The 20,215-nt window shown below is 35.5% G+C and overlaps 1 protein-coding gene across 6 annotated transcripts; it reads right to left on the reverse strand.

Annotated features, from left to right (window-relative positions):
* Nucleotides 1-11,269: 11,269 nt before the first annotated feature.
* Nucleotides 11,270-18,398, reverse strand: LOC142504556 (protein NETWORKED 1A-like). Of its 6 annotated transcripts, XM_075617406.1 has the most exons (5): nucleotides 18,201-18,398; nucleotides 17,198-17,270; nucleotides 16,925-17,076; nucleotides 12,622-16,583; nucleotides 11,270-12,510 (listed from the first exon to the last, which is right to left on the reverse strand). In XM_075617406.1, exons 3-5 carry the CDS (start codon nucleotides 17,025-17,027, stop codon nucleotides 11,404-11,406), a joined length of 5,172 nt encoding a protein of 1,723 aa, XP_075473521.1. In that variant the 5' UTR covers nucleotides 17,028-17,076; nucleotides 17,198-17,270; nucleotides 18,201-18,398; the 3' UTR covers nucleotides 11,270-11,403. The 6 variants fall into 6 exon arrangements, with proteins under 6 accessions (XP_075473521.1, XP_075473525.1, XP_075473524.1 ...); XM_075617410.1 differs by lacking the exon at nucleotides 17,198-17,270; XM_075617409.1 differs by lacking the exon at nucleotides 17,198-17,270 and having other exon boundaries at nucleotides 16,925-17,138.
* Nucleotides 18,399-20,215: the final 1,817 nt, after the last annotated feature.

A 20,215-nucleotide genomic window follows, 5' to 3' on the forward strand; every position in this document is an offset into this window, starting at 1 on the left:
TTGAAATCAGAATTCATAAGCTTTTAAGTCCGCAAACAAGTCATGAAGTTCCATCTAGCTCAAATATTTGGATTCGCGGATTACTATAATTTTGACAACTCATTCTTTGGGGAGTCCTCTCATTACCTTCAAGATCACTTCTCGGTTATTGTACACTTTTCTGAGTGCACTAAGTTCAATCACAATTTGACGGATCTCTCATCAAAGTCAGACATTGATTATCCAGGTTTCATCTTGATATTGTCAAACTTTTGTAAGTTCAGAAAGAGTTTGTTTTCATTGGTCTGTTCATTACCTTCGCGCAGCTGAATCATTTTTTCTCAAATTTATTTGACAGTCTTATAAATTTTGAGAAGCCAAACTGACATATTAAAACAAATCAAATAATGGCTTGGCTATGTTAACTGAATGATAAACTGAAAGTGAGACATACCCAAGTTTGTCTGAACCTGACATCCGTACAAACTGTAATGATGTTGATACTAGCTGTGTCAGCAAGATAAGTAAAAAATTACCCAAAAGATCAGTTTAGACCTCTAGTGTAAACTGGTGTATTTGAAACTGAATGAAGATAGCTGCTAAACTGATAAAACTGTTAAGATACATTTTAATTTAGGTTCGAGTCAATACTGCCCAACTTAGTTCAGTTTAAGTAATTCAGTTTAGCTTGTGGATTTGGTTACTTAAGATTTGCTTTAAAATTTGTTTAACACAAAAATCTTAATTGATCCAAAAAATATCATAAATTTCACTTTAGATTCTACAAAATAAAAAATTAAGTAGAATATTATAAATCATCAAAATATTATTCAAGAAGATCATAAATTTCACATTAGAATGATTTAGTAAGATTTTAAAAATTGTGGAAAGAATCACAAAAAAAATTCCAATTTTCTTTTTCAACGCTTTAAAAAAAATGATAAAAATAATATGGAATATTAAATTTTTGTGATATTCTCACATATTTATATCTTGAGAAGGATTGATCCGATATATATTTTATAAAAAAGTAATACTTTAGCACAACAAATAATATTTTTTATAAACTGAGTCGGATTGAAGACTCTTCTCACAAAATTGACTCGTAAGATAATTTCGTGATGGATCGGTTTGGGCACCTTTGAAGGTGCTTCAAACACAATATTCTCAATGAGCTGCAATAGCTCGTGTTCTAAGAATGTAAACATCGATGAATTAGATCGAGTTTGGTTTTAAACCACTCGAAATAATCCTTCGTTAAGAAAACTAATTAGTTTAAAGCTTTTTACTTGTGTAAACTGATTAACTGATATAAGAGGGATCAGTTCTTGCATATATCAGTTTAGTTATGGTGAGAACTGAACTGATAACGGCTCGAACTGATCAAATCAGTTTTAAAACAATAGTTAAACAGTTAATAACACAAGATATGTTGGATGTTCGGAGACTTCAACTACTCCTATGTCAACCCTTCTACCACCTCGGGTAGGTTCCACTAGAAGACTTTGATTTATAGAACACTTTGTACAAACTCACTCAGCTTGGACTTACCATACTGTCTAACTGAACTCCTAGCCTAGACTGAAGGCAACACTTTCCAGCCAAAATTTGTTTAACATCTATGTGTCAAAGACTACACACACAAGTTTAACGTCTTTATGCAAGACTCACTCAGCTTATTAGTACGCTCAATTCTCTGTATATGTGAGTGATTGTGTGTGTGTGCGTGAGTGAGAACTGAACTATGAATACAACACGAAAATGTTCTCACACACTGAGAATTTTGCTTCTATACTAAGCAGTTGGCATTCTCTTTTTCTCTTCTATATTCACACACTTGTGTATTTTCCACACTTATGTATTGATGATCTTGGTCTGGTATTTATATAGGCAATGAGACCGTACACCAAGACTCATCAAATATGAACGTTGCAGTTTGAATCCGTTCCTCGATATTTGTCTTGTACTTTCTGACAGCCATTCTGGAACGTTTTGACTTTAAGCATTGCTGCAACGTCTATTATTGTCCTTTGACTGGACAAAAGCTTTTCCTCATGCGCACAGCTGGATTCCATTGAATAAGCTTTTCGTGTTCTGCAAACTGATTGATTCATAACTGATGTTCTGAACTGGTCAGTTAAACTGATCTTGAACTGGTTCGATGAAATCAGTTGGCTCGTCAGCTAAACTGATTTCGCTGCTTCAGTTGAACTGTTCAGCTGGACTCTTCATCCGCTGGTCGGGCTTCTGAAGGTCTTCTGTTGAATTGTCTATCAGCTGGACAATCAGTTGAACTGGTCTTTTGATATTTCAGTTGAACTGATTCAGTTTGGGAGATCAGTTGGCGCTTTTAGTTTGCATCTCGATAGCTTCAGTTTTGGCTCGATAACTGATCAGTTTGAATCCTGATCAGTTCCAGTTTCTGCGCACTTAGGTAAAATTATTAGAAACAAAATAACAAGTTTTGTGAACATCAAAATAAAGATTGCGAACATGAAATGTTCCAACAATCTCCTTCATTTTGATGATCACAATACTTGAGCAATTAAAATGATTTAGAAATTTAAAATTTTAAAATTTAACTGATTCTCCCCCTTTGTAAGACTAAAAACATTTAAAACGATTAAAAAGAATTTTTCTGTTCGAGGGATAAGAAAGCTCCCCCTCAAGAACTGAATTTAAAAACGAGTTTTTATAACAAATTTAAAACATTTTTTCAATTCGATGAAATTTTTTAAAGAAAACTCCCCCTCAAGAACTGAATTAAAAATTCCCCCTTAAAATATAATTATTTACGTGTTTTAATGAAGTTTTAGCATCTTTTAACATTTAAGCATTTTATGCAACGCATTAACTGAAAATATCAGTTCAGTTACATTCAAACCAACAGGATAAACATGATGTTCATTTAATCAAATATGTGTCCCTTGTATTATACATGAAGCACACCATCAAGTGTAAGGGAAATGCTATTAAACTTAGCAAATATTAAATAACGTCAAATATCAATTAGTTTATACATAATAGAACTAGATATGCCAACAACATGTTGCCTTCAATGCTTTGAAATGTTGTATCGATTTTGAGTCTCTTTTTTGCCAGAAGAGCAGCTATTTGCCTTGGACTTGAGCTTTGTGCTGGCTAACTGGTCGAGCTGACTCAAACTGGACTCAACTGATGCTGAACCGCATTGGTCATCTACTTTGATCTGATATGGCAGTTAAGCGGCGGTATACTACTGATGATTAAGCTCCACTTTAATCATCTAGCATTTCAGCTTAGTTGGTTCTCGTCTGTTGATCAGCTGAACTGCTAGGCTGACAACTGAAATCTTGTCCACCAATCAGTTTAGTTGTTCTACTGTCAATTGAACTCAAAACTCTGCAAGTTGCTAAAACAACAAAATCCGTAGTTGAGAACTGGCAACAATGTTAGTTGCAGATCCAACAATCTTCTCTCTTCCCATGGTAAGCTCATATAAAATTTTTAAGAGGATTTTGAATTCCATTTTAAATAACATTTTGAAACATATTTTAAAATATTAGCTTTCAAATGTTCTTCTTAGAACAACTAGCTCTGATACCAATTAATGGATCGGTTTGGGTGCCTTTGAAGGTGCTTCAAACACAATATTCTCAATGAGATGCAATAGCTCGTGTTCTAAGAATATAAATACCCATGAATTAGATCGAGTTTGGTTTTAAATCAAGCGGAAAATACTCGAAATAATCGCGAAAAATACTCGAAATAATTCTTCTTTAAGAAAGCTAATCAGTTTAAAGCTTTTAACTTGTGTAAACTGATTAACTGATACAAGGGGATCAGTTCTTGCATATATCAGTTTAGTTATGGTGAAAACTAAACTAATAACTTGTAACGCCCCGAAAACTTAAAGGTCCACGCAAACCACATGCATGCAATTATTAAATTCTTTGTATTTTAATTAGATATTTTAATTGCATTAATTAATTATGTTGTGCATATTTGCATGATTAAAATATATTTTCTACATGGTTGCGTTAAAATAATTTTAAAAGGTTCGAGTTGCGATCGAAGAACGGAGACCGAGAGCTGAAAAATAGAAAATGTTTTTATTAAGCAATTGTTTAGTAATGCTTTTTCTTATTTTTGAAAATATGGGGTTTTGAGGTGATTTTATACGCCGGGACGTAATTTTTATCGGTGTTGGATTTTCAACAAAAATACGAACGTTTTGGCAACTCGGCTAATAAATTCACAAACTTATTTAAACAAAATTATTTTTAATATTTTATTTAAACACTAATGGGATAAATGGGCCTAATTAACATGGTTAATGGACTAAGCTAGAAATTAGAGTTTAACTAGAATTCTAAGCAATATTTAAAACTAAAAACCTACCCTACACCATATACAACTCACGCCCCCACACCCCATAAAATTACAAACTCTTTCTTCAAGCTTTACACGGCCACCCACAAGGAGATTTGAAGGAAAAACATCACTTCATAGTTCTTCAAGCCAAGGTCCTCCTCGTCATCGTTCTTCGATTCATCAACGTTTAATCGTGCGTAAAATACGCAAAAGCACGCCATATTCTTTTCTTCAAAACATCATCACACCATATTATGCTTTTATGCATGAATTTTTATGAAAAACAAGGGACATGTTATTTAAATTTCGTTTTTCATGAGCATGGATTTTTTTAAGCCTCAATTTTGTTTCCAATTCATGTTTAATATGATCTAAAGGGGCTGTCATGATATAGGTTATGATCAAATAATGTTTTTCATGAGTTTAGAACCCTAAAGTTTCCCCAAAACGCTACAAACTTGATTAGAACAACAAGTTGGCACCACCTTCCTGTCATGTGTTCAAGGAGCTCGGTTTGTGGGGATCCGGACGCTAACTCATCTTCTTAATCATAATTAGGATTAATTGGGAATAATTAAATAAACTGGGTCATAAAATTTTTTTAAAATGTTGAACACCTTATAAACAAGCGTACAAATTTCTATAACAAGTAGGTCCCATCTCATTCTAATACAAGATCAAGTTTAATATCTATAACATGATCCAAAGTACAGGTCTTGTACAAAAGAAAATCATAACAAACTAATGTTCATTCACTACATATCAAGTGATGAAAATCAATTCTACTTCTGGATTCGAATCTCACTCTAAACTCAATCTCTCATCCTCTTCTCGACCCTGATCATGTCCCACCTATTGTCATGCACACATACAAACACAACAACAGACGGATAACTCCGGTGAGAAATATATTCCCAGTATAAACAACGTATGCATGCATTTCATATAAGCATATATAAAAGCATAGAACAGTTATCAATAACATGTATCATAATCTAAAAGACATTAATCGATATAAAACTGTAAATCAAACTCTTTGACTCTTAATCTCTGACTCGACTCTTATCTAAGGATCCCGGTCGAATAAGAACACAACAGTCTCCCACCTACTCTCCCAGCTAGATGGTTGTACGTTCTTATTCTCAGACTTTGGCCTTCTATATCGAATCTCTACAATAGGAGTCGATCTACTCCTAAGCAACATCGATATAAACCAAATGTCTAGTGACTTGGCACCTCTGCCAAAGACATGGCACATCTGCCAAAGACTCAATACATGCTTTGGTATAAATCAATATACTAAGCATATCAATCTCATGAATTGCAAACATCAAAGCAATTACAATAAGATATGTGGTTTTGAGAAACTCAAGCTATCTCTGACTCGAATCGTATCTTCCCGGTTTAACATTGATTTATACCTTTCTTTTGTCGATCTGACGAAGTCGAAGTCTTGAATTCGAAGATGTCCACACTCAATCTGACAATGACATTCGAAATATACAATATCACTATACAACTCAAATCAATACTGGATATGATCAGAACTCAATCTAATTCTGTTTCGACGGCATAACGGCACAATCTCGATATACCGGCAATACAACATCAATAGATACCAATCTCAACAACTCATAATCGATTAATAAACACAATTCCAATACCAAATCTGTATATTCTCAATCAAATCAAATCTGAAAATGATAACAATTTCATACGGTATTCGTTCTTCAATCTGATTTCGATTATACGATTATCACAATCTCAGGAACAGATAATATCAATCATATCATGATTTCTTCAATATCATATTTTCAAATCATAAAAGAACATAATAAAACTTACGTCCTGGCGAAGCCTTTGATGAAAGGAGCACGGAACTAAAGTCGGATCGAAATTCTGACGGACGGATCTCGCAACATCACAAGCCTAGAGTTTGAAGAGTTTGAGGAATTCTATGGATTTCCTTCGGTTCTCAGCTGCAAGTTCTGAAGGAAGATTACTACATTTACATATTATATGCATGGCAAAGACATGTGGCTCAATCTTTGTACTACACGTCTCGCGCATATGCGGGACCATCATCGGCGCATATGCGCGAGACCTACTGTCTCGTCGCATAACACTTTAACTGCTCGCGCATATGCGCGCCCCGTCTTCGCGCATATGCGCGAGACCTACTGTCTCGGAAGTTCTGCATTTCACATGCTCGCGCATATGCGCGCCTCTTCTCGCGCATATGCGCGAGGTCTTCTGTCTCGCTCGCGCATATGTGCAGCTCGTTTCGCGCATATACGCGAGACCTTCTGTCCTCGCACACACAATATCACATGCTATCTCAAATTGTGCCTCGGAGTGGTCCTTCTATAATCTCATCAATTCATAATCAATAATCTCTGATTAACAAAATAAAATCTCGGGCATTACACGGTTGATGGGGGTTTGTGGCTTGGCTTGGCTGGGGCTGGACCAGGCTGGGCTAGGGTCATGTGTGGGTCAGGGGAAGAGTCCTAGCCACGCTAGGACTCGAGACCAGGGGCTAAGAGGAGTCCTTGCCAACAAGGACTCCCACCCGAGAAGCTTCAAGGGGGCGCTGGTGTATGCTGTTGCGGAGATGGCTAAGGGGCTCGGCCAGAGGGCTTGGGCTAGGCTAGGTCAAGTGGTCAGGGTCCTAGGAGAGTGCTTGGGGGGCTGGTTCAAGGGGTGGCTTGATGGTTGGGTGGCTAGCAACAGAAAACGTGAGGGTTTCATCATAGAGTCACGCATAGGTTGTTGCCTTCTTCAGGTGGCTTGTGCGCTGGTCCAGGGGCCTATGGGCTGGGCTAGGTCGACTCTTTATGGTCCTAGGAGTGTGCACAAGGGTCTGGTCAGGGGCTGGGGCGGCTTGGTAGGCTGTTAGTTCAAGAAAACGTGAGGGAAGCATGTGATGCTCGAGAAGTTGCTGTCATGGGCAGTGCTTCGGGCGTGAGTTCAAGGGCTTGGGCTGGCCTAGGCTGGGTCTGGGCGTGGTTCAGGGAGGGTTAGGTTCATGAGGGGTCGATTGGTTAGCAGCTGGTAGTGCCCTAGAGGGAGAAGGAGTCCTATTGTCCAAGGGAAGGCTCACCCACACACACGCACAGATTTTGGGGTCAAGTTCCAAAAGTGTTTTGGTTGGGCCAGGGCTAGTTTTTCGGGCTGGGCTTGGTTAGTAGGGTCCCTAGATGGGTTGGCTTGGGTTTTTCTCAAGGTGGCTCGGGCGTGTCTCGAGTAAATTAGGAGATGGCTCGGTGTGTTCGATAAGATGTCAAAAACGAGATTTTAATAACTAAAATTGAATCCATGGGTTCACGGGTGTGGCTCATGAATTGGAAGGGTAGAATAAATAATAAAAATGTTATGTTTAAAATTTGGGATCAAAATAACGAGTTTTGGAATTATCCGGGATTTTAACGCCGCACAAAATGCTAAATAAAGAATTAATTGAAAAGCCTAGTTTGAAGCGGAATAAAATTATGAAAAATTATATTTAAGCTCAAATAATTATTAAAAGCTTAAGTTTTTTATTTGGGAATTTATATGAAAGTTTGGTTTAATTCGGGATTAAAATGCAGTAATACGTCTTACATAAAGATTAAATTAAGAGTCCTCGATTTAAGCTAAATAAAAATATGAAAAAATTCATGTAGGTTTAAATAATTATTTGAGATATGTTAGAGTCAATAAAATTAAGAAAAAGTCAAAAACGTGGAATTTTACGTCTAGGGATAAAACGATCATTTTACACCTAGAAATTTGTAAACGTCATGGCAGTGTCCTGAATGTTGTTTTACATGCTAATATGATTATTTCAAATGTTTATGAATTTTTATGACATGGATTTTAAATGTTTACGATTTATTATGTCAAAATGTTATTTTAAAAGGTTATGATTTAATATGTTAAAATGTTTATTTTAAATGTTTATGATTTAAATGCATATTTTAAATGTTTATGATGTTGAAATGTTTATTTAAAAGATTTATGGATTTGTATTTGTTAAAAGGTTTTTTTAAAATGTTTATGGATTTTTACGAGGAAACGATAACGTTAAAAAAATATTTTGCAAGCTTGTTTTTAAAAAGAAAATGATATTAAATGCATGATTTTATAAAGTGATGAAAATGTGAATCATTGGAGGAGGTGAAGTAATTGTGACTATTGAGGATTTGAGGTAAAAATGGGAATATTGTGAGGGGAAAAGGCCCCCAGAGGGAGCCCATTTTCGGGAGAAGGCCCCAGAGAGAACCCATGCGTGGGAAAAGGCCCCAGAGGGAGCCCGTCTATGGGAGAAGGCCCCCGAGGAAGCCCCGACGATCGTATTTCCATTCGATGAGGATAGGCCAGGGCTCAGTTGACCGGAGAGAGTGTTGCTGGTGTCCCCTGCCGCCCAGTACTGCGGTTTCATGTAGATGGATCCATCGACTTTTTGAGGTTTAAGGAAAGTCACAATTAACGATCTGAATTCAATAAAAAGGAAATATGCATATGCTCATGATGAAAAGATTTATGTTATGAAATGAGGAAAAGGAAAATTGTTGAGGTTTATGTTATGCATGTTCATATGAATATGTTGAGAATAATATGAAAAGGTTTACGAAAATGTTTATGAAAAGTTTATGAAAACGTCTATGTTTAAAGTTGATGCATCATTATGAAAATTTTTATGTTTAAAGTTTATGCATCATGAAAAGGTTTTTTGAAAACGTTTATGGTTAAAGTTTATGCATTTTCATGAAAACAATATTTTAAGTACAAGTAATTTTCACTGTTGCATGTGATTTGTATATGTATTACTTGTTATCAAGATTATGGTGTGTTGAATCTTTAGACTCACTAGGTGTGATTGATACAGGTGATTATGAAATTGAGGGAGGTCTTGATGGTTGATCTGACTGGACTGAAGGTGCACATAACCCAAGGACCGACGCTAGTTTCTGCACTAGTATATGATTTATGATTTTAAATTATGTTAAAGATATTTTTACGACGATTATTTATGAGTGGTTTTTGAGAAGTTATAGTATGAGCTATACTTTTCAAATGTTATTTTTAGATTTAGTAAAATATTAGTTGGTTGTTTTATTTTAGAATGATGTCAAAAATAGTTTATACAAATATGTATGATTCGACCAATGCTATGTAAGGTTTAAAAAAAATTTCTAGTACAAGTTAAGAAAACGAATAGTAGACGTTTCATAACTGCTCGAACTGATCAAATCAGTTTTAAAACAATAGCTAAACAGTTAATAACACTAGATATATTTATGGATGTTCGGAGACTTCAACTTCTCCTATGTCACCCCTTCTACCACCTCGGGTAGGTTCCACTAGAAGACTTTGATTTATATAACACTTTGTACAAACTCACTCAGCTTGGACTTACCATACTGCCTAACTGAACTCCTAGCCTAGACTGAAGGCAACAATTTCCAGCCAAAACTTGTTTAACATCTATGTGTCAAAAACTACACACACAAGTTTAACGTCTTTATGCAAGACTCACTCAGCTTATTAGTACGCTCAATTCTCTGTATATGTGAGTGATTGTGTGTGTGTGCGTGAGTGAGAACTGAACTATGAATACAACACGAAAGTGTTCTCACACACTGATAATTTTGCTTCTATACTAAGCAGTTTGCATGCCCTTTTTCTCTTCTATCTCAACACACTTGTGTATTTTCCAAACTTATGTATTGATGATCTTGGTCTGATATTTATAGAGGCAATGAGATCGTACACCAAGACTCATCAAATATGAACGTTGCAGTTTTAATCTTTTCGTCGATATGTGTCTTGTACTTTCCGACATCCATTCTAGAACGTTTTGGCTTTAAGCACTGCTGCAACGTCTATTATTGTCCTTTGACTGAAAAAAAGCTTTTTCTCAGTGCGAACAGCTGGATTCGATTGAATAAGCTTGTCGTGTTCTGCAAACTGATTGGTTCCTATCTGATGTTTTGAACTGGTCAGTTGAATTGATCTTTAACCGGTTCGGTGAAATCAGTTGGCTTGTCAGTCTAACTGATTCCGCTGCTTCAGTTGAACTGATTCCGCTGCTTCAGTTGAACTGATCGGCTGTACTATCATCAGTTGAGCTCTTCATCAGCTGGCTTCTGAAGGTCTTCTACTGAACTGTCTATCAGCTGGACAATCAGTTGAACTGATTTTTTGATATTTCAGTTGAACTGGTTCAGTTTGACGGTCAGCTGGCGCTTTCATTTTGAGTCTCGATGGCTTCAGTTTTGGCTCGATAGCTGATCAGTTCCAGTTTATGCGCACTTAGATAACATTATTAGAAAAAAATAACAAGTTTTGTGAAAATCAAAATCAAGATTGCAAATTAAAATGTTCCAACATTTCGTGAGAGTAATGAATTAATTTTCAGTCTCTTTCCGATGAACGTTATTTTGCACTTGTTTCCTCGTGTTCCCTTTCATTAAGGGAACAATTGCAATCACGAAATTGCGATGAAAAAACATTCACAGTGCTGACTAATTGCTTCATTCTAATTAATAATTCTAACATACATTACACAGTTATAATAATAAATTCATTAACTGTAACGAAAAACTTGATTCCATCCCTAAATTTAACTTAAACTGTAAACTTTAAGGATTGCGTTTGATTGGTTGATATAAGCAATTTCGTACAATTATTAAATATTTTCATCAATTAAATAATTAATCATTTATCTAATTATTTCGCATTATTCAAATCAATAAATTAACAATACAATATTATCCTTTATATTTTTCTTTTGAGATATCTCTAAAAAATATATATAAGAAAACCAAGAATCGATATCCAGATTTTTAACTTCTCATTTGAGCCTTGTGAGTAATTTAAAAAATAAGTATTATAATCAGCAATAATTTAATGTCTTCATCGTTGCGAAAATTCGGAAGGGAGCATCAAAGAGATTATCAAAGACTGACGTGAATTATATAAAATCTAGTTCTTACAGTTCCCCTACACTAAAGAAATCAGTTTTATACAGCTAAGAATTTGAACACAAGATCCTAACACACAAATTACAATACTAATAAATCCAAATTAGGAGCTTCTCCTATTCATGCTACTTGATGGCTTTAAGCATCCACAGAGAGGACTCTTCTTACGCTTCCCACTCTTCTTCCTTCCATTATACATGAAGTCCCGCAGTATCACAGTTTTGCTCTTGAAGAACTTGCTTCTCCCCTTGTTTTTCTTCCCATCCTCGAATTTCAGTAAAATATATTGAATTTTCTGGAGCTCTAGCTGCAACCAGTCGATCTTCTCAGACCCTTTTCTGGCCTGTTCTGTGATATTTGTTCTCTGCATTATCTTGGATCCGTTTGGTGATGAAACTTCATCTTGACAAGGGGTCTCCTCGATATTTTCTGCCATTATCAGGTTCCACTCCATTAAGTGTAAAACAGTTTCCTCAGCCACAAGTAACTGTTGGTGAATTGTTTCAAAATCGACATTCTTGGCCTTTCTGCTGTGTTGGTTCATCGCCAATTTGGTTCTCAAGTTCTGCGCGGTTGTCTGAAGAATCTCGAGTTTATAGGCATTCAAGGCAAGTCTATCGTGGATTGTTCTGTCGTTCACTTCTGGAAAGAATGCCATATTTCTTGCTGACGCCTGCAACTTATCCACTCCTAACTCTTTCTCCACATCCGAGTCGGTAAAGGGAGTATCAGTTTTATGCTTTCCATTTTCAGAATTATTGAAAACTTTATCCTTCGCCACCATCTGATAAGACACTGTATGCGACCCTCCGATTGTTTGATCTCTCTTCCCATTTTTAGAAGTTTCACAAAGATCAAGAACCTGATCATCTGCCCCTGAATCACCTCTTTTTGCGTGGGGAACTTGGTCGACAGGAATATCTTTCATTAGCATTCCATTCCAAACTTTAGAGGCTTTATTTTTTATCTTCTGCAACTTGCGTCTATCTTGACCAAAGAAACGACGCCGTTTCAAGTCCTCAATATCTTTCACAGGACCTTCTTGTTTGGTATCAGAGATTGATCTTCCCTGAAAAATGGGATTTTTCGTTTCCTCCATCAACTTTCGAACTGTTTTTATTCTTCCCTGCAATTTCTTCAAGCCAAGGAGGGAGTCAACATGAGTTTTCTTCGAGATATTTCTTCTGGGATGAGCAGCAACTTCCAGAAACTGCAAAAAAATGAAGAAACTAAACATAATGAAGAGGGTTCGAAAGATAATAAGAAACTTCTAAGACATTAAATTATAAGTTGAAGAAACTTAAATGATGAAGGACATTACCTCCGGCTCTTCAGTTAGTGTTGCTTTAAGCTTTGAATGAAGAAGTGCATTGTGTTCAAGAAATGCTATATCATCTTTTAGAGAAGCAATGACCGGAGCATATGCATTTAATTCGGATTTTAACCCTCCGATTTCACTCTCCATCAAAAAAATCTTCCCTTTCATCTGTTCGTTCTCAAAGGTTTTTTCCGCACTTTCACTCTGTAAACTTCGACACACTCCCGTAAGCTCCTGAACTTTATTTTGAAACATAACTTCATGAATAGAACAGACTTGAAGGTCAAAATAAAATGCCGAAGCTTCAGCCTCCCAGAGTTCAAACTCATCATTCATGTCCTGGATTTCAGACTCTATGTCTGTATTAGCTGAATTAAGGCTCTCAATTTCCTTCTTTTGAACAATATTGTTCTCAGACAGTTGGAGTATGCTCTTTCCTCGATCTTGTTTTGTCTGCAGTGATCCTTGGATGTCAGATTTCAATTTTTCCACCATTTTGCACAGGGTCAAGTTCAAATTTTCAGCAGCTTCAAGCTTCGCTTCGGCATCCAAGAGCTTAGCTTCTGTTTGAATTAAACTTTCTTTACCATTTATCATACCCCTTTTCATCTGAACATTGTATTCTCTGATCCCTTGAATCTCCATTTCCAAAGTCTGAACAGCACCAGTAAGTTCCAAATTTCCCACCTTTTGCAACTCCAGCTGCCCTCTCAAAACACTCATTTCTTTTTCAAGGGTACAATTAGCATCATGCTGTCTGTTCAGATCTTCAAGAATAGTCTTTAATTCCATCATTTTCTCTGCCCCAAAGCTCCGTAGAATTGCAGATTTATTACCAGTGGCCAAGAAATCTAGGACAGCAGCATCATTTTGCTGATCTGTGTGCCATTTCTCATCCTTTAAATCAGAAAATTTCTTCCGCAAAGACATGTTTTCCTCCGTCACTCTAGCATATGTTTCTTGTAATGTGCTGCAAGATTTTTGCAAATCAGCCTGCTTGACACAAAGACTCACCAATTCAGCCTCAAGTTTAGCAGCACGCTGACGGCCCTCACTCAAATCCAATTTCAATTGTTTGTTCATCTCGAGAATTTTGTGTTTTTCAGATTTATGTATGGTATGATTCTTAAGCATGAATTTCAACTCATTCTCAAAATATATCTTCTGTGACTCAATTTCCATGCCTTCAGATTCCAACTGCTCGAGTACAGTAATGAGGACTGAGTTCTCAACCAAGAGCTGCTGCTTATCATCCTCATATTTGGAGATGGAACGTTTCATATCTTCGATATTTCCCAGGACGTGATTTACGAAAGTTTGTTCGTTTGCAATCTTTCCATCAAGAGCATAATCCATACCAGTTTCGACAGCCCTAAACACTCGATATATATCCAACCTTAATCTTTTGATTTCATCAAGGAGGAGCTCAGTTTCCACCTGTTGCTCAAGGCTTTCACTCTCCAGCTCAGAGATCACTTTCTCTGCTAATTTGGAAGCCTCTACATGTTTCTGACACTCAATAATGAGCGAATAATTTTTTTCTTCCATATCCTCAATAAATTTCTGCAAAATGGATATCTCAAACTGTGATTTTTGAGCTCTTTCAAGTTCCTCTGCATATTCATTCTTCTTCCATTCATTTTCTTCTTTCAGGAGATGAATCTGGCTTTGTAGTCCAACAAATAAGATCTCACTTTGAATCTGGGTGCTCACTCGCTCTTGCTTCTCCACACCCAAGGACACTTTGAATTCTTCCACCTGAGAGTTTACAACTTTCTTCTCTTTCTCTAAGTCCGCATATTCTTCTTCCAATCTGAAAAATCTGTTCTCCAGGCTTCCTAATTTCCTCTCAACAGTTTCCAACTTAAGTAACAAGGTACCCCTTTCGGTTAGAAGATAAGATCTTTCGCTTTTAAGCAGTTCACAGACCTCTTCCAAACCCTTCGATTTCTCCCTCAAACCTCCGAGTTCAACTTTTGCAGCAGATAGAGAATTCTCAAGAACAGCATTTTTCTCCAGTAGCCTATGCATAGTCTCTGTCACAGCATGTAACTGAGAGAGAAGAGAAGCTTTCTCCCTAATAAAGATGGTCTTTTCTCCATTCAAGTCCGACAAGGAGCTTTCATCGACAGATTTTTTCTTTAAAAGGTCTTCCATGTTTTCCAACTTCTTCAACAAAATTTCTTTCTCGTTGATACCCTCGTCACAAATATGTCTCAGCCTCATGTTCTCATCCTCTAAATTCTTCAATGAAGCTCCAACACATGCTGGGTTCAGACCTGCTGCTTTTACTTGCTCAATTAAAGCCATATAGCTACTACTCAATTCTTTAATTTCCTCTTTCAAAGATAGTATCTCCTGCTGAAGGGATTTACTAGAGCCCATTTGTAGTGAAACTTCCTTTTCAAGCTTCTGCTTCAACTTTCTCAGGCTGATGATCTCATTTTCCATATTCTCCATTTTGACATTTGATGACAAGTTTGATTGACTCAAACTACGATTGTCATCCCTAACCTGCTGAATCTCAACTTCTAAGCCATTCTTACAGATTTCCAATTCCTTGAGCATTTCAAGAACATTTTTTAACTCCAGTTGCAGAGCTCTATTATCATCTTTAGATTGAGAATTCAAAATTTGCAGATTCTTCAGCACGGCTTCAACTTGTTGGCAATGGGTGTTCTCTTCTTGTAAATGATTCTCAAGCTTCTCCAACTGCTCCCCCTTTGTTGAAAGTTCTTGATCTTTCATGGCAATCTTCTTGACCAGATTCTCTGCCTCGACTCTCAGTGATTGATTTGATACCTCCAAAAGTACGCGATTCTCTTCCACATTTCGGAATTTAGCATTTCCGATCAGGACTTCATTTTCAAGGTGCTTTAGATTCACTACAGCCATAGATAAATCTTTCTCAAGCTGGTTTATTTTCTCCAAGCAGCACTTGTACTCGAGAGTCGAAGCTTCTTTCTCCTTGTTCAGCTGAGCAAGAGCCTTTTGAAGTTCCATGACTGCAGCTTCAGATCTTTTTGCATGCATGTTTAGCAGTTTGGCCTCATCTTCCATAGCAGATATTACCTTCTCTAAATCTAATATTTTTACAAGACACTGCTTGTACTGATCAACTGCAGCTGTATTTGCAATATTTAGTCTCAGTATTTCATCTTTCATAGATTGAGCTTCGCTTTGTGCTTGGATTGCTCTCTCGTCAAGCCCCTTCCTATCTTCTTCGACCAGAGAAACCATAGCCTCCAGATTTGATATCTTCTGCAAATACTCAGTATGTTTGACCAAAGCAGAAACTTTTTCACCCTCTAAATGAAGGAGGGCTTCTTTCAACGTTTGAACCTCTATTTCAGATTTACTTGATTCGTCATCCAGCCTCCTAACATCATTTTGTGCATTATTAAGCTCTCCCTCTATATCAGATAGCCTTTTTAGGCACTGTTGATACAGTAAGAGGAACGCATCCTTTTCAACTTGCACGTTAGCGAGATTTTTTTTCAAGTCTTGAACTTCACTCTCGGCTTTTTCTGCTCTTCCTGTCTCATGAAAAACCTCATCTTTAAGAATATGATTTTCATTTGACAATTTGAGCACTTCATCTCGAAAGTTCTCTTCTCTCCCTTTTTCCCCTTTTGGACATTTTCGTACTGATCCTTCACGAATAAGAAGTTTATTTTCTGGTGTATGAGGTTCCACATCTTTGGTCAAAATTTTAGAAGGTGAATCTTCAGCCAGTTCAAAAGGTAGTTCTTCAGATAAAGCCTCTGCTAAGGTGCAATGGGCCTGATGAAGTTCCCCTGTCGCATGATTATATCTTTCAGCCAGCGCACGATAAGCCCGGTAGAACTCCTCGACCAATTTCATCAACTCAGGCCTTTTCTTGTAGTACATTTCAGCCCTTCGTACAAATGAATCTGCATCTTCTTCGATAAGCTTGATCATTGATTTAACTTTGCCGTCCATATCTGTAGACAATATTAGTTGTCAGACAAACAAAATTAAGGGATGAGATTCAGCAATGCAGTCGTAAGGATTTTTCGGTTTAGGCAATTAACAAGTTGTTTATGGTTAAAACAGAAGAAATTCGGCATAGATTCAAAAGCAATATAAATCTAGCATTGTGTTGACTACTTGGCTTTTTCACTATGTTTCTATTACTTCAAAATTCACCCCATGATGAAAATAATTTTGTAAGTGCATCAGAACAAAGAATGCAACACGTTCAAATATCAGCTTAAATTTTTTTGTTATCATGAAGCATTGTCAAAGATGGAACTAAAGAGACCACATGAGAAAGCCGCATCACCTGTGAGATTTTCTTGGAGCCATTTTGAGTTTTTTGGGCTAATGTGGCTGTCCCACCACCAAGAATACAAGCGCCTAGACTCAGAATGTGATAGGGTTGCCATAACTCCAGAAACAGATAGAAACACAACTCTCCTTGATGTTTGTCAAAAACTGGTCAAAGCAACATGAAGCGTCTTTAGCATGTCAAGAAATAAGCTTTCATATCTTGATTACTGATATATGATATGACAAATGAAACAAATTCCTCCAAGAAATATGAATTTGATGCTACCTGCTAAATCAGAAACGGTGTTAGAAGCTGGTAGAAGACGAAGACGAACTTTTAGGGAATAACAAAAGGAAACCTGAACCAAAGAACACATATAGCAAATTAACTTTAATTAGGTCTGCATCCAAGAAAATAACCACGGTGAAAGAAACTTGTGGTTGGATTGTGCAATGCATTAAAATCCACGACTTAGATCTCCCAAATATTTTACTATAGAATCACATTTTACACTCACAACTAAATCATCCAAAATAATTTTAAGACCAAATATTAAGAATGAGTCCCTCAATTAAAAGAAAATAAACAGGATACTTTAAATGAACTTACAGAAACACAAATTAACCCAGATTTAGGTAATTAATCAATAAAATAAAATTGAGACTCAATCCAACCATAAATTGGAAAAGGAAAAGTTTGTTGTCTCTCTTTAAAGGGCCAAAAGGAGGAAAAGAAACTTAGTCAACTAGTTTGTTCGCCAAAACAAACTGATCATGAAGATATACAAAAAATACAATACCCGGTGATAAGTCCGGCAAATATAAATTTTCATCACTAAAGAACGAGTTTATAAACTGATATTGACATTTATTCACAGATAAAGCATCTCAATAACTTTCAGATTTATTGAAATCTGAGCATATTGAATAAAGCTATTCAAAATTCACTTTTCAAACACAATTCAACGAAGAACATAGCTTTTCATCGCATTGAGACTCTTCAGAAACTGAAGAAAAATGAAGAATCTTTACTGACAACTTAGGTCAACAACTTCACAAATGAACTTATTCTGACGAAGAACAGTCGAACAACAATATTTACACAAACCCGCATCATCAAAAATCATCAAAAAGTTCAACAACTCCATATCAAGAAACTCTAGCCAATGGAAACTTCAAAATACTAAATCCTCAGCAAATGGGCCTTCCACAAAACTTCAAAGAATTTGAATTTTCAAACACTTCGTGGCAAACTAGAAAATCTCGCTGCCACCCGAGATTAAACTTACAAAGTGAAATTAAGAAAAATGGAGTTTTGATCAGCAGCTGTTGTTGCGAAAGCCGCTCCCAGCTACAGCTACGAGATTTTCTCTAAAATTCTAAACCCTCTTTATCATTGATGGGTCATTTCCACAGCCGCAAGCTTTGTGTTTTTGTTTGGTACTGCGTCGGTATTACAGGATGTGATAGAAAACTGGCTCTTACTGTGTATACATACCGTCGTATGAATATGAATGTGTGTATACGGACAGATTCTCAATAATGGGTTTTGCTAAAAATCGGGAAATTTAACGTTGTGATTTCATTCATAATTGGGATTTTGTTAACGGACGCGTATTCCATTTCATATTTTTTCCCAACGTTTTATTGTGTATACTAAATAAACATATCTTCTTTTTTTCTTGAAAAACAAATGCAATATATATATATATATACACACAATAAACATATCTTCTTTTTTTCTTGAAAAACAAATGCAATATATATATATACATACACACAATAAACATATCTTCTTTTTTTCTTGAAAAACAAATGCAATATATATACAATATATATATATATATATACACACACACACGATAAACATATCTTCTTTTTTTCTTGAAAAACAAATGCAATATATATACATATATACACACACACGCACACACACGTTTTATTGTGTATATAATATATAAACATATCTTCTTTTTTCTTGAAAAACAAATTCAATATATATGTATATATAGTATATCTTTAAATTTTAATATAAAGTCTAATTATCTGTTTTTAAATTTTTAATATGTTTTTGTTTCTTATAAAATTAAAAATACAGTGAGAAAAAGATATTTTGAGTAATAATATATATGTGTGTGCGTGTGCGTTTTAGTTAACCATAATTAGATTTAACTATATATGGTAGGATCGAGCATGAATTTTGTTTTGGTAAAAACTTGTGTGAGACGGTTAAACGGGCTCTTATTTGGGTCATTCATAAAAAAGTATTATTTTTTATGTTAAGAGTATTACTTTTTATTGTGAATATCGGTAGAGTTGACTCGTCTCACAGATAAAAATTCGTTTAATAATCTCACAAGAGACTTATTCTTTTGTTTTTATAATGTGATTTAAATTAAGTACAATAAAATAGTTTTATTTTATATGAAATAAAGCTGGATTTGGTATTTTATATTTATTAATTACAACATTTACGAATTTTAATTTGTAATACAAAATATTCACGATTTCTCATTTTTCAATGATTATAACTAAGTGATAAATATGCACAAAAACCCGTATGAGATTGTTACGCGATATAATTTTGTGAGAAGTAGGTCTCTTGTGAGACGGTCTCTCAGATCTTTATCTATGAGAAGGATAATACTCTTAACATAAAAAATAATAATTTTTCATGGATGACTCAAATAAAATATCTGTCTCACAAAATACGACCTGTGAGACCGTCTCACACAAGTTGTTGTCTTTTGTAAGATATTTTTCATATTCGACCTAACTCATTAAAAGTATTATTTTTTCACAAAAATGTTATGATACGATCTCACACATCAATTTTGTAAAACAGATCTCCGACCCAACCTGACTCATTAAACAATATTATTTTTATGTCTAAAATTTTATTTTTCATTGTTAAATATGTATCGGGACGATCCGAATCTCGAATATAGATAAGTGAGATCGTCTAACGAGAGACCTACTTTTATTTTTATTTTAAAAATATTATTTTTTACCTACTTATAAATATGTGTGCGCGCGTGCTTTCTCGAGTATTGTTGAATAAAAATGAAAGGGAAGTCGTGAGAAATAGACTAATATGGTGTTGAATTAATTATAACTTTATTTTTCTGGACTTTGTCTCAAAACAGAGATACGTTCCCATCAACTTTGTAGAAAAAAGTCAAAAATGAAATATCTCACTTTAATCTCCTTTAACTACAATTTTATCTCTTTTAATTAATTTCGAATGCTCTAAAAAAATTGTGAGATATATTTTTCATATTGGAATTCCACAAACTATCTATTA

Source organism: Primulina tabacum, chromosome 9 (genome assembly GCF_025594145.1).
Source record: "Primulina tabacum isolate GXHZ01 chromosome 9, ASM2559414v2, whole genome shotgun sequence".
Taxonomy (NCBI): domain Eukaryota; kingdom Viridiplantae; phylum Streptophyta; class Magnoliopsida; order Lamiales; family Gesneriaceae; genus Primulina; species Primulina tabacum.

Excerpts from the sequence above, each read along its gene's own strand:
- LOC142504556 (XM_075617410.1), bottom strand. The coding sequence starts at position 17,027 with ATGGCAACCCTATCACATTCTGAGTCTAGGCGCTTGTATTCTTGGTGG. Across the intron at positions 16,584-16,924 it reads GCTCCAAGAAAATCTCACAG|ATATGGACGGCAAAGTTAAA; the intron begins GTGATGCGGCTT and ends TATTGTCTACAG. Across the intron at positions 12,511-12,621 it reads CACTAACTGAAGAGCCGGAG|TTTCTGGAAGTTGCTGCTCA; the intron begins GTAATGTCCTTC and ends ATTTTTTTGCAG.